Source organism: Gorilla gorilla, chromosome 4, assembly GCF_029281585.2.
Source record: "Gorilla gorilla gorilla isolate KB3781 chromosome 4, NHGRI_mGorGor1-v2.1_pri, whole genome shotgun sequence".
In the NCBI taxonomy this organism is placed as follows: Eukaryota; Metazoa; Chordata; class Mammalia; order Primates; family Hominidae; genus Gorilla; species Gorilla gorilla.
This window is the reverse complement of record NC_073228.2, coordinates 50,246,466-50,261,151: the sequence shown is the minus strand read 5'-3', so window position 1 is coordinate 50,261,151 and position 14,686 is coordinate 50,246,466. Positions and strand designations below refer to the sequence as shown.

At 48.8% G+C, this 14,686-nt stretch overlaps 1 protein-coding gene across 3 annotated transcripts in view; it reads right to left on the bottom strand.

The window, feature by feature from the left end:
- STAT5B (signal transducer and activator of transcription 5B) overlaps window positions 1-14,686 on the bottom strand; it is a 76,393-nt gene that overhangs the window by 8,732 nt on the left and 52,975 nt on the right. For all 3 annotated transcript variants that reach the window (XM_031010881.3, XM_019026941.4, XM_055388109.2), the window contains exons 6-15: window positions 11,717-11,847; window positions 11,317-11,468; window positions 10,728-10,883; window positions 10,156-10,335; window positions 9,363-9,450; window positions 9,146-9,268; window positions 7,995-8,087; window positions 3,982-4,188; window positions 2,399-2,493; window positions 2,167-2,297 (exon numbers count right to left, since the gene is read on the bottom strand). In XM_031010881.3, the coding sequence (XP_030866741.1) occupies window positions 2,167-2,297; window positions 2,399-2,493; window positions 3,982-4,188; window positions 7,995-8,087; window positions 9,146-9,268; window positions 9,363-9,450; window positions 10,156-10,335; window positions 10,728-10,883; window positions 11,317-11,468; window positions 11,717-11,847 (1,356 nt within the window). The remainder of the gene's footprint in view (window positions 1-2,166; window positions 2,298-2,398; window positions 2,494-3,981; window positions 4,189-7,994; window positions 8,088-9,145; window positions 9,269-9,362; window positions 9,451-10,155; window positions 10,336-10,727; window positions 10,884-11,316; window positions 11,469-11,716; window positions 11,848-14,686) is intronic.

The window sequence follows — 14,686 nt, the reverse complement described above, 5'->3', positions numbered from 1 at the left end:
CAGGCATGCACCACCACACCTGGCTAATTTTGTATTTTTAGTAGAGATGGGGTTTCCCTATGTCAGCCAGGATGGTCTTGATCTCCTGACCTCATGATCCACCCACCTCAGCCTCCCAAAGTGCTGGGATTACAGGTGTGAGCCACCGTGCCCGGCCTGAAATAGTTTTAAAAGCCATGGGTAGGGGCCAGGCATGTTGGCTCATGCCTGTAATCCCACACTTTTGGAGGCCTAGGCAGGTGGATCACCTGAGGTCAGGAGTTCAAGACCAGCCTGGCCAACATGATGAAACCCCGTCTCTACTAAAAATACAAAAATCAGCCAAGTGTGGTGGCACTCATCCGTAGTCCCAGGTACTATGCTGAGGTAGGAGGATGGCTTGAAGCTGGGAGGTGGAGGTTGCAGTGAGCTGAGATCATGACACTGCACTCCAGCCTGGGTGACAGAGACCCCATCTCAATAAATAAATAAATAAATAAATAAATAAATAAATAAATAAATAAAAATAAAAGCCAAGGGTAGATAAGCAGGTAATACAAAAATCACTTCCCAAGAGATCCAATGATCTCAGACGTTTCAAGTTCAAACAGTATTCCAGCCCTCAGCAGAAGAAACAGTTTTTACTGACCCCCAATCCCTGATTTCCCATACAAAGATATATAAAAGCTAGGAAGCATGCCCACAACCAGAGAAAGCATAAGAGCTATTAAAAGTGATGAATTTTTGTTTTTTTTCGAGATGGAATCTTGCTCTGTTGCCCAGGCTGGAGTGCAGTGGCGTCATCTCAGCTCACTGCAAGCTCCGCCTCCCGGGTTCACGCCATTCTCCTGCCTCAGCCTCCCAAGTAGCTGGGACTACAGGTGCCCACCACCACACCTGGCTAATTTTTTTGTGTTTTTAGTAGAGACGGGGGTTTCACTGTGATGGCCAGGATGGTCTCGATCTCCTGACCTCATGATCCGCCCGCCTTGGCCTCCCAAAGTGCTGGGATTACAGGCGTGAGCCACCGCACCCAGCCTTTTTTTTTTTTTTTCTTTTAAGAGACAGGGTCTTACTCTGTTGTCCAGGCTGGAGTACAGTGATGTGATCGTGACTCACTGTAACCCTGAACTCCTGGGGTCAAGTGATCATCCCGCCTCACCCTCCAGAGTAGTTGGGACGACAGGCGCACACCATGAACACCACCATGCCCACCTAATTAACTTATTTATTTATTTATTTATTTACTTAGAGACAGGGTCTTACTATTTGCCCAAGCTGGTCTTGAACTCCTGGCCTCAAGAGATCCTCCTGCCTGAGGCTCCCAAAGTGCTGGGATTACAGGCATGAGCCACTGCACCCAGCCAAAAGTTATTAAAAACTTTAATTCACAGAAAATGAACTAGCAAGCTACCCTTATTGTGAGGGTCAGAGGAGAGAACTAACTTTCCTGATGCCCTGGTGCAGTGGCTCAAGCCCGTAATCCCAATACTTTGGGAGGCCAAAGTAGGGGATTGTTTGAGCCCAGGAGTTCGAGACCAGCCTGGGCAACATACAAAAAATTTAAAAATTAGATGGGTGTGGTGGTGCATGTCTGTGGTCCCAGCTAATCGGGAGGCTAAGGGAAGAGGACTGCTTGAGGCCAGGAGGTCGAGGCTGCAGTGAGCCATGTTTGTGCCGCTGCACTCCAGCCCGGGCAAAAGAGTGAGACCCTGTTTCAAAAAAAGAAAAGAACTAACATCTTGGGTAGAAATGGTTGATGGCAATATCCATATATTAATTAGGATAAAGGAATATTTTTACTACTGTTAAGAACTCCAAATCATCAAATTCTTCACTGAAATAAGCTTTATGTCGAGTAGTACAATAAGGCAAACATTTTAAGAGGGAAGCAACTGAGATTCTGCACGGACTCTTGTATCATAGGTAGCCATGTTATGGTTAAACGTTCATGTGTAACCATGTTGCCATATACTTTCATGTATAACCAAATTAGTAACTGTGTTTCCCATAATAGTATTTTTCATAGGCTGCCTTATTATGAGTAAGTATGTCATGGCTATACATTTATGTTTCCCATAATTAGTACTGACCTCAACAAATAGTAAGTACCCACTAAATTATTTGTTAAAATAATTTTGTAACGAAAGCAGCTAACTTTGGACATAAGAAGGGAGGGGCACTCACGAGAATCAAACTTCCAAGCAATGGTGATGCCGCCAATTTCTGAGTCACTGAATCTCAGGAGGAAGGTCCCATCTGGCTTGTTAATGAGTAGGTCATGGGCCTGTTGCTTGTTTACAAACCCCAAAATGGCCCTGGATCACCAAGGACAAAGGACAGAAGCAGAGTGTGACTTATGATGCCAGAGAGAAGACCTTCAGACTCTGTCGGCGCCTTAAGAAATAATGATTCTCACCCATCATTCCAATGAGGCTTGAGATGTTTTTTTAACACTTCCATCACACCGTCAAACCATTGCCAGAAAGTGTAATTCCGTCCTGGTAAATTCTCCTGGTTGGAGATACAACAGTGAACATAAGAAAACAAGAGTAACACTTGGAATATTATACACATATTTAATTGGAAAAATTAAAAGGGAAACAAACATCTACCCTTGTCAGAGACATATAAATATCCCCGCCTACCTGAGTTTTACCTAATGGCCCCATGGAGAGGAAAAGAGGGAAGAAGGGGAAAATACCAAACTGCAGTTACCAGCACCCAGTGGGCTCCTGCTACAGACACTTTCACCTGGGACTGGGCTGACCCGTCCCTTGCTAGTTTCGATGTGTGGTCTGTGACCAGAAGCATCAGTGTCACCTGGGAGCTTCTGAGAAATGCACATTGTTAGGCTCCAAATTAAGGACATTTAAAACACCTTGGGGGTGGGGGGTGTAGGAAAAGAAACAAAAATTAAATTCAAATCAAAGTGACCGCTGGGCATGGTGGCTCACGTCTGTAATCCCAGCACTTTGGGAGGCTGAGGTAGGCAGATCACTTGAGGTCAGGAGTTTGAGACCATCCTGGCCAACATGGTGAAACCCCGTCTCTACTAAAAATACAAAAATTGGCTGGACATGGTGGCGGGCGCCTGTAATCCCAGCTACTCAGGAGGCTGAGACAGGAGAATCACTTGAATCTGGGAGACGGAGGTTGCAGTGAGGCCAGAATGCACCACTGAACTCCTTGTGACAGAGTGAGACACCATCTCAAAAATAAATAAATAAACAAAAATAAATAGGGTGGGCACAGTGACTCACGCCTGTAATCCCAGCACTTTGGGAGGCCGAGGCGGGCAGATCACCTGAGGTCGGGAGTTCAAGACCAGCCTGACCAACATGGAGAAACCCCGTCTCTACTAAAAATACAAAATTGCCGGGCGTGGTGGCGCATGCCTGTAATCCCAGCTACTCGGGAGGCTGAGGCAGGAGAATCGCTTGAAACCAGGAGGCAGCGGTTGCGGTGAGCCAAGATCGTGCCATTGCAGTCCAGCCTGGGCAACAAGAGCGAAACTCTGTCTCAAAAAAATATAAATGAATAAAAATAAAATCAAAGTGACGTCTGAATTAGCAGATGCTAGAGGAGGAGTTTCTTTCATCAGCATCCCTCTTTGTGGGTTGAGGGTCCCATAGGAGCCTGATCTGGCATTACACATGGGGAACATAAGGGAGTAAAGGGGAGAGAGGCCCAGAGTTCGCATCCCCTCAAAAGCTTTGCTTCTCATGAGCTATGTTAACATCTGCTTTGCTCTATTTCCTTTACAAAGGAAGAAAATGCATTAACTGTAGACAAAGGTCAACTTATTTAAAATATGCAAAGATTTAATTTTCTACATGTGACCTGGGTAACTCTCAAGTTGTCCATCTAGTCAGAAGCTTCTATTACTTTTGGTACATTTTATTAGAGACATGAAGAATAAGGGCCCAGGGCAGGGAGACTCCTGAGAGCATCTGGTCGGGAAGGACTGATCTAACAGTGGCTGGCAGCTGGGCTCCTCACCCTGTTGAACTGGGACCAGGACACAGACAGGCCACTGTAGTCCTCCAGGTGGCTGCTGCTGTTGTTGAACAGTTTCTGCGCCAGGAACACGAGGTTCTCCTTGGTCAGGCCCCGGTTGCTCTGCACTTCGGCCTTGAATTTCATGTTGAGCGCCTCACACAGCTGTGGCCACAGCACTTTGTCAGGCACGGCAAATGGCACCCTGCCCTGAGAGGGAGAGAGGCCAGAATCTGATGAGAAAACAGTTGCATGATTTATTCCCTCAAGCCACAAAAGAAAAACGCTGATGGCTGGGAGTGGTTACACACATTTGTCTTACAGGGCCTGAGGATAAATTCGGACTCTGCTGGGGTACACGGTTCTGTGAAATTCAGAAGGTTCCGTTTCACCTTCTTTACACACAACTAGAAAGTAACCCATGCTATCCATGCTGTTTTGTAAATGAGCTGCTGAACTAACAGTCAAATCCTATGTTCTAACGGCCACAAACCAAAACATAACCAAGGTCTGGCTCTTAGATAAACACCTTGGGAATTTAGAAATCTGAAAGACTGGTCCACTAGGTACAAACAGAGAGAGTGTGCGTATGTGTGTACACGTGTCAGCATGTGTGTACACACGTGGAATCCTTGCCCTCGACTCCTTCTGCCAAGAATTCTAGCTCAAAGTAAAACAACTTGGTATGGAAGAGTGGAAATTTTGAGTTGGATGGCTTTATTGAGAAATAGGTTAGAACGTTAACTTTTAATAAACTGCTTTTCAACCCGTTCAGCCATAGTACTCCATTTTATTTTGTTACAAACATTTTTTTCAATAGGTGATTTTCACATGATTTAAAATTCAAAAAGCATAGACACCTATACAGTGAAGTCACTCCCTATCCCTGTCTCCCAGCAACCCAGTTCTTTTCTTTAAAGGCACCTAACACAGTTTCTTGTGTATCCCACCAAAGATATTCTATGCATGCCAGCAATGACATATACCTTTTCCTTTTCTTCATAAATGACAGCACAAAATCCACATGTTCTGCATCTTCCTCTTTTCACTTAATCCTCTATCTGGGAGACCTCCTATCAGCACATAAAGAAATTTCACCAGACCCCCATAGATGGGCATCAGTGTTACAGCCTCATCTTTAGCTATTACTAACAATGTTGCAATGTTCTTATGTTATTTGACCCACAGGACACATAGGCAAATATATATGGAGAATAAATTTCCACAAGTATTTTATTTTTTAGGTAAGGTCTCGCTCTGTCATCCAGGCTGGAGTGCAGTGGCCCAATCTTGGTTCATGGCAACTTCTGCCTCCTTGGCTCAAGCAATTATCCTACCTCAGCCTCCCAAACAGCTGGGACTACAGGTGTGCACCACCATGCCTGGCTAATCTGTGTGTTTTTTATAGAGACAGGGTTTTGCCATGTTGACAAGGCTGGCCTCAAATTCCTGGGCTCAAGAGATCCGCTTGCCTTGGCCTCCCAAAGTGCCGGGATTGCAGGCATAAACCACTGTGCCTGGCCACAAGTCTTTATTTTTTATTTTTTTGAGACAGAGTCTCACTGTGTTGCCCAGGCTGGAGTGCAGTGGCACCATCTCGGGTCACTACAACCTCTGCCTCCCAGGTTCAAGCAATTCTCCTGCCTCAGCCTCCCGAGTAGCTGGGATCATAGGCACGCACCACCACGCCCAGCTAATTTTTGTATTTTTAGTAGAGATGAGAGTCTCACCACGTTGGCCAAGCTGGTCTCGAATTCCTGACCTCAAATGATCCACCCGCCTTGGCCTCCCAAAGTGCTGGGATTACAGGTGTGAGCCACCGTGCCCAGCTGAAAGTCTTTTTTTTTAACATAGCATAAGGTCGGCTGGGTGCAGTGGCTCACGCCTATAATCCCAGCACTTTGGGAGGCCGAGGTGGGTGGATCACTTAAGGTCAAGAATTCGAGACCAGCCTGGCCAACATGGTGAGACCTGGTCTCTACTAAAAATATAAAAAATTAACTGGGCGTGGTGGCATGCACCTGTAATCCCAGCTTCTCGGGAGGCTGAGGCAGGAGAATCGCTTGAATCCAGAAGGCAGAAGCTGCAGTGAGCCGAGATAATGCCACTGTACTCCAGCCTGGGTGACAGAGCAAGACTCTGTCTCAAAAAAATTAAAAAAAAAAATAGCATAAGATGTAAGTAGTCATTAACATAGCTGAGAATGTTAAAAATGTTTATTTATTTAGACAAGATACTTGAGTAATTACATGGTGCAGGAGATGCCAAAGGTACACAGAGAGTGAGATCTGTGGACAGGCAGGGAAGGAAACGAGAGATGTGGCAATCTTATCTAGGAGGCTTATCAGGACAAGAGGCAGGCAGACAGTTTCAAAAAGGAGCTTCTGATTCAGAGTTTGCAAGTGAAGTATGGTAGAATCTCTTAAAAATCTCACCTTTGCAGTAAAATACTTTTTCTCTAAAGAGGAGTGTTGGGAAACGTTAAGCCTCTCCACATGAGCCAGAAGGTTCCATTTCACCTTCTTTACACACAACTGGAAGGTAACCCATGCTGTCCATGCTGTTTTGTAAATGAGCTGTTGAACTAACAGTCAAATCCTATATTCTAACAGCCACAAAACAAAACATAATCAAGGTTTGTTGGATATACTTAGAGAAGGACATACTCTTATGTCCCAAATGATAACCCTTTTATCATGCTTTTATGGACTAATCTCTATTGGAAATATGTAACAAATGACCTTGGTCTACTAAAAAAATTTTTTTCTTTGAGACAGGGTGTCGCTTTGTCACCCAGGCTGGAGTACAGTGGCACAATCTTGGCTCACTGCAGCCTGGACCTCCTGGGCTCAAGCGATCCTCCCGCCTCAGCCCCCCCAAGTAGCTGGGACTAGAGGCTGGTGTACCATGCCTGGCTAATTTTTTGGTATTTTTTGTAGAGACAGGATTTTGCTATGCTGACTAGGCTAGTCTGGAGCTCAAGGGATCTGCCCGCCTTGGCCTCCTGGAGTGCTAGGATTACAGGCGTGAGCCACTGCACCCAGCCTATGAGATCTTTAAAACGCTCATCGAGCAGCATGCTAGTGGGATTCAGATAGCGTTTGGGTGCATAAATCCACCAAATTATATCTTCCTTGAGGCAAAGTATCTCATTCTTCATGAGGCCTAGAATGAATCACAGAAACTAAAATTTGGAAAAGACATTTAACAGCATCTTCATTTATTGAAAGGAAGAGGGTATGAAGCAACTTCTATGCTAAAGTAAGCCTCTGGAGAGATCTAACCTCTGGAGTGAACCTGGGAGTCCCAAATCCCATTCATAGTTTCACCCAAGGATTCAAAATAATATTTACTGAGTACTGACTGTGTGGCAAGCATTTTCTATGTTATCTAATTTAATCTTCCTAACAATGCTGTAGAGCAAGAGTATCCCTGTGCTGCAGACACTCGCTGGAAACTCAGGCTCAGAGAGGTAAAGTGAACTGCCCATGTGGTCATGGAGTGAGGAAATGGTGGAGTCTCAGTTCAAACCCTGGCCCGATGTCAAGCCCATGTTCTTTCCACTTTCCACATTCTTTCTATTCTGCCTCCCACTAAAGAAAACAGCGTCTTTTTTCGTATGCTTTTTTTTTTATTATTGAGATGGAGTCTCACTCTGTCACCCAGGCTGGAGTGCAGTGGTGCGATCTCGGCTCACTGCAAGCTCTGCCGCTCGGGTTCAAGTGATTGTCGTGCCTCAGCCTCCCAAGTAGCTGGGACTACAGGCATGTGCCACCACACCCAGCTAATTTTTCGGTATTTTTTAATAGAAACAGGATTTTGCTATGTTGGCCAGGCTGGTCTCAAACTCCTGACCTCAGGTGATCCAACCGCCTCGGCCTCCCAAAGTGCTGGGATTACAGGTGTGAGTCACTGCACCCGGCCTTTTCCTATGCTTTTTAAAAGGATAATACATGAATGAGATTCATGAGACCGGCATTGATTTTGGGACCCACATGCCCGAGGAATACACTCACAGGTTCTGCAAAAGCATTGTCCCAGAGAACGGTGGCCGTCGCATTGTTGTCCTGGCTGCCATGAACGATCACCACCACTGGCAGGGACAGGGTCTAAAAAGACACAAGAGAAGGCTGAGCGCCCACGAGCCTCAAGTTCTTCTCCTTCTCTTTTTTTTTTTTTTTCTTATTATAACAACACTTTTATTTTCCAAGTTTCAGTTAATGTTCCTCTCAGACACAGAATCTAAATGGCCCCAGGAATAATATGACTTTTCATACTGGCACAATCTTAGAAGTTTTAAATATTTTACAAGCAATGTTGCTTAGATATTTCTGAAGGATAAAGTTTCTCAAAGTTACATGGAGAACAGGAGAGAGAAAAGACTATTGGAAATATTTCTGGGAAGAAAATACAAATAACAAATTTAAAGCTTACCACAACCTTTACTCAAATTCATCCCAAGTGATATTTCTCATATCCATTTTGTAGTCTACCTCTCCAGCTAGTTCAGTTCATTATTGTTTGTTCATGTTTTATTTTTTATTTTTTAATTTGTTGTTGTTGTTGAGACAGGGTCTCACTATGTTGCCCAGGCTGGCCTGGAACTCCTGAACTCAAGCAATCCTCCTGCCTTGGCCTCCCAAAGTGTTAGGATTACAGATGTGAGCCACTGCACTGGGCCTTGCTTGTTCATGTCTTTTTTTTTTTTTTTTTTTTTTTGAGACAGGGTCTCACTCTTTCGCCCAGGCTGGAGTGCAGTGGCACAATCTCTCGGTTCATTACAACCTCAGCCTCCCAGGTTCAAGTGATTCTCCTGAGTAGCTGGGATTACAGGCACGTGCCACCACGCCTGGCTAATTTTTGTACTTTTTAGTAGAGATGGGGTTTCACTGTGTTAGCCAGGCTGGTCTTGAACTCTTGACCTCAAGTGACCTGACTGCCTCAGCCTACCAAAGTGCTGGGATTACAGGCATGAGCCACTATGCTTGGCCTCTGTTCATGTCTTAAGAGAATCTAAGTGAAACAGTTCTCAGGGTGAGGTCAGTCCATTTTCAGTTTACCAACAGTCAAAAAGAAGATGCTATGTGATAAAAAAAAATAGTTTGTAACATAAAGTACACCACACACACACACGCACACGCAACGCAGAGCTGAGGGAAGGCTTTACCTTGACTTGAAAAACCAGCTCATTTCCACCAACACTGAACTGGGATTCAAACAGGATTGTAAATTTTTCTTCTGTCACCGACTCTGCCCCACGACGGTCTGACCTCTTAATTCGTTTCAGGGACTACAAAGAAGAAATATAAGATGAAACGTAAGATATAAGTTGTTCCCCTCAAAGACCAGGGAAAAATTCATTCTTCCTCTTCTTTCACCCTCACCATATTCCTGAAGTGGGCACTAAGGGTGCCTGTGGCTTGGTGGTACTCCATGACGCAGCAGTTGTTCAAGATCTCGCCACTGTAATCACTGCAAATCAGAGAGAGACCAGCTCCAAACCCATGCCAGGGTCTCAGGACATGCGGAGTAAATAATATAATTTGGGGTAGCAGGAAATAGAGAAGTTTGCTAAAAATGTACGTCATTTAGAGGAAATGTTAGCTACATAACACATACATGTAATCTTCTCGGACGTATCTCTACAAAATGAAACAAGATCAAACTATCTTCACAGAAAACAGTTCCTAGGAGAACTTTTTTTTTTTTTTTTTTGTGACGGAGTTTTGCTCTTGTTGCCCAGGCTGGAGTGCAGTGGCGTGATCTCAGCTCACTGCAATCTCGGCTCACTGCAATCTCGGCTCACTGCAATCTCTGCCTCCCAGGTTCAAGGGATTCTCCTGCCTCAGGCTCTCGAGTAGCTGGGATTACAGGTGCCTGCCACCACGCCCGGCTAATTTTTTGTATTTTTAGTAGAGACAGGGTTTCACCATGTTGGCCAGGCTGGTCTTGAACTCCTGACCTCAGGTGATCTGCCCACCTCGGCCTCTTAAAAGTGCTGGGATTACAGGTGTGAGCCACCGCACCAGGCCCAAGAACTTCCTTATATTTCTTTGCTGATGCCCAGAAGAGGCCAGAAGGGCAAACAGGGATCTGACACAGGAGGCAGAATTCTTTTTTTCCTGTTGCCAGGACATGAGACAAGTAGCAGGGAACGAGAAGAAGCTGCACAATTACTTGCGGGTGTTCTCGTTCTTGAGCAGAGACTTGGCCTGCTGCTCACTGATGATGGTGGCCTTCACCTGGGGGGGGTTCATGTGCACGTTCAGCTTCCCGCCCACCAGCAGGCGCACGGTGGCTGCAAACTTGGTCTGGGTCTTCAGGACCTGAGGAGGCTGCTTCTCAATGATGAATGTGCTGCAGGGGACACAGGGACAGATGCATGATGAGGGGCTGGCGCAGGGGAAAGGGCTCTCAGTCCCTCTGTGGTGGGGGTGGGGCTGCCTCCCGAGGGGCTCTGGAGGTGAAGAGCTCGGGCACAGCCTCTGTTCCCGGGGAAGCCGTGAGAGTCCAGGGAGAGGATGGAGAGGGGAGTGAGATAACACAGCAGCTGGCATGGGCTGCAGCCCAAGGGCATCTCTTGCAGTGTCCACAGGAGAAACTGGGCAAGGGCCACAGCAACTGGAGATGAAGTTGGGAGGAATGAGAGGCAGGAAGTGGATATGCTGGTCTGGAAGGCACCTGCGACCCCCCACACGCAGGCAGGAGCTGCCCCAAGCTCCTGGGCATGGCCAACAGGCAGCAGTCACCTGGTCACCAGGGCTGAGATGATGTCTGTGATGGTGGCGTTGACCTCGGCCAGCATCTCCTCCACTGGGCCGGGGATGGGCAGCTGCTGGCAGAGGTGCTCAGCCCTGCGGATCTGCTGCCGGTTCTGCCAGATGATCTCGGCCAACTTCTCACACCTGCACGAGAGCCCCAAGGCCAACAGGAGGACAATGGCTCCTCCGCACAGACGCCAGGCCCCAAGACACAGCTCCCGCTCCCCCAGGAAGGCTCTGTGCTTTTGCCACACTTCCCACCCATGGGAAGAGCAGAGCTCCCTGCCTCCCAGAATTAGAGACGTACACAGGAGGGGTGACCCTGACTAGGCCCAAACAGCCCGAGCATCACCCCACACACCCGAGCCCTGTCCCACCCCCAAGACAGCAGCCCCCTTCCTGGGGGAGGTGCACAGGATGGGGGCCAAAGTCTGATTGAGGAACCAGGCTCCCTGGAGAAACAAGAGCTGTCCCAGGATGGAGGGGGCCTGCTGCAGGAGCCAGCACAGGACGCAGAAGCAGCCGGGGTCCCCACCAGCCCCTCCTGCCCTGCCCGCTGGCCGCCCCACACCATTACCAGGACTGTAGCACGTCCAGGCTGCCCTCGGGGGGCCCGCCGTTCCCCGCCAGCTGCTGCCGCCGCTTCCACTGGATCAGCTCGTCATCCAGGATGATGGTCTGCTGCTTCCGCAGCAGCTGCAGGGTCTTCTGGTGCTTCTCGGCCAGCTCCTGAGGGAAGAGAGGAGAGCAGCCCCTTCTGGGCTCCCAGACAACACCGCAGGGCCTCGCTGGGAAATGGCAGGGCAGGGCCCAGGCCGTTCCCTCTCCCCAAGCTGCTCTGCCTCGCAAGTTCCCCAGGAAAAAAGGCCTCCTGCCCTCCCAGGTTCTGCTCTCATGCTGGTCCCAGCCCTCCCTCGGGTCCCCAGAGACTGACTTCATGGCACCCACGCCCAGGAGAGGCCCAGGACCCCACTCACCACACGGTACTGCTGCAGCGTCTGTGCCTCACGCTGCAACCAGGCCTCCAGAGACACCTGCTTCTGCTGGAGGGCCGTCTCCCGGCTCAGACGCTCCTGGGGGCTCAGCTGGGCCAGCGGGCCAAACTGAGCTAGAAGAGGGGAGAGGAAACCATGACCATCACCTCCCAGTGTCCAACAGGAGTCCCAGAGAAGCCCACTCACTCGTTCTGGAGCGAGACCCTCCTGGGCTCAGATACTGCATCAAGGGCAAGTCGGGGTTCCTGACAGGCAGGGGGGCCAAGATGAATGGGTGCCCCAGGAGGCGCCTCTGGGACCTGCTCGCCAGCCTCCTGACTCTGAGCGTCCCCTCTGGGGGCACACGGGTGCTGGGGCAGCTGGGGAGGAGGCCTGCCTGTCTCCTGCCCGCCTGCCTCACAGGGCTGCCAGCCCTCTTCTCGTGGCCCGGCATGGGTCCAGGCTGTCTGGGGTATAAGTGTGCCCATGTCCTTGACTGCAGGTGAACCTGGGCAAATCGCTTTCCTTTCCTGTGCCTCGGCTTCCCCACGTGTAAAACGGGAGATTCTCAGCACCTGCCTCAGTGGGGTGCATGAAGATTAAATACATGAGGACATGGAAGATGCCAGAAAGCTGCCTGACATGGGTGAGCTCTGTGTGAGGTTCGTCCTTCTTGGTTAATGGGGAACAGGACAGAGAGAAGAGGTGACAGAGACAAGCAGCTGCTCAGCCCCATCCCTCCCGCAGCAAGGCCTCCTCAGGGAACCCCAGCCCCGGCGGCTCTGTCTCGTCCCTGAGCACAGCAGTCCCTCCTCAGGGGAGGATGAGATTCTTGAGAGGCTGGAAGGGGCCCAGCATGTTTGTCCAGGTGGGCTCACTGTGAGCCCAGCCAACCAACCAGGGGAGACAGACAGACAGACAGACCGCAGAGGGAGAGCGTGTCCAGGGCCACTGGGGATGCAGAGCCACCAAGATTCTCTCAGGAAAGGGAGGCCGAAGGGAGGCGGCTTCCCTCCACACCATCTGTGAGGAGTCTCATTGATGGCGGGACAGGGAGTAAGTTAGGTCTCATTACCTTTTAAAAATTATTATGAAATAGGTAAGACACAGGGAACGTGGAACACAGGAGCACCTGTGTATCAATAACCCAGCCTAAGAAAGTAAACATGTCCACAGTTACAACCACCACCGCAGGCCCACCCCACCCTCCCAGCGACAGCCCGTCTCCACCACACTGGGACTATTAATCCCTTCCCGTCACCTTCTCAACAGCCCAGCGTCCTTGCTTGAGCTGAGTCAGAAGATGCGCGTATCAGCATGTCTCGGTCGAGCTCCTGGCTGGCCCCTGAGGGCCATGTCACTCTGACCCCAGCCCTGACCCATGGGATGCACAAGCTGGGACAGACAAAAGCAACTCTATGTAGCCAGGAACAGCCCAGAGCTAGAACTCAGAAATATGGCTCCAATCTCACTGCAGGTATCGAGCAGGAAGAGGATCATTCAGGCACGGACAGATCCAAGGTATCTGCACAGCTACCTCGGGAATCCTGCCCAGCCACAGGGAGGGTGGTGGTGATCCCAACACCTGGGCCCAGCCTTCCTATGCAAGGGACCCACTTAGGGCTCTCCTGGAAATTTGCAGAAGCTTTTGGGAAGGAGGCCAGGGAGACGGGAAGCAATTTCCCTACTCCACTGGAGGCAGCTGAGCCTTCCCTGGTAAAAGCAGATCAATAGTCTGTGTTTCTGCTGAGTGAACTTGACAAATGGGACTGAGAAGACACTGCATGATAGATCCAAACCCAACCTGAATCCAAACCTAATCCGCCACCATGCACAGGAAACAGAAAAGCCAGGCACGGGATCAGAAATACTGTCGACAGTCTAAGGACTTGGGTAGGAATAACCATCCCAAATCTTCTGTTTCCATTCTCAGAAGGAGCTGCCCTTCTTCTAGGGCCAGTCTAGGATGGATTCAGATAAAAAAGGAAGACAGGCTAGAATCATCCTGTCAACCTTTACTCAATAACTGTTATGTTTCAGGCATTGTGCTGGCCTCAGGGTACAGAGATAAAAGATATAGTCCCTTCTCAAAGATTTATATTCCAGTGGAGAAGATAAAGAGTAAATAAGTAGTATCACTATAGACATAAAATGGAACCTACATGCATGGAATTAGAGGAGCATGTGCTGTGTGTGTGTGTGTGTGTGCTGTGTGTCTGTGTGTGTGTGGTGTGTATGTGTGGTGTGTGTGTGTGCTATGTGTGGTGTGTGTGTGCTGTGTGTGGTGTGGTGTGTGTGTGCTGTGTGTCTTTGTGTGTGCTGTGTGTGGTGTGTGTGTGCTGTGTGTCTCTGTGTGCTGTGGGAGGTGTGTGTGCTGTGTGTGCTGTGTGTGTGTGTGCTGTGTGTGTGATATGTGTGGTGTGTGCGTGTGCTGTGTTGTCTGTGTGTGTGTGTGTTTGGAGGGGCTGGGTGGTTGAGCCAAGGCTTCTCTGAGACTGAGCTGGGCATGGAAGCAGAGAGAGGAAACTATTAAAGCTCAAACTGCCAAACTGCTACAGGGTCAAAAGGGGGCGCTGGTGGGGCTCCACAGCCTCACCACAGACTGAAGCTCTCTGTGCCCCAACTACTAAGCAGGATTTATACCAGGCTAGGGAAGCTCTGTCCATAAGGGCTACCTAAGGGGCGTAAGTGCACTCTGTTCCAGGAAGACCTCTGTGAATAACTGCACAGAACATTAGAAATCAGTTACTACAAATACAGGTCCTTAGTACTTACACGTACCTGCTTAGAAAGGTTTCTTTTCCCCCTTAGAGATAGGGTCTTACTATGTTGCCTAAGCTAGTCTGAAACTACTGGCCTCAAGTGATCCTCCTGCCCTGGCCTCCCAAAGCACCAGGATTACAGGTGTGCAAAACCACTCCCAGCTTAGAATTTTTTTTTTTTTTTTTTGAGACAGAATTTTGCTCTTTTTGT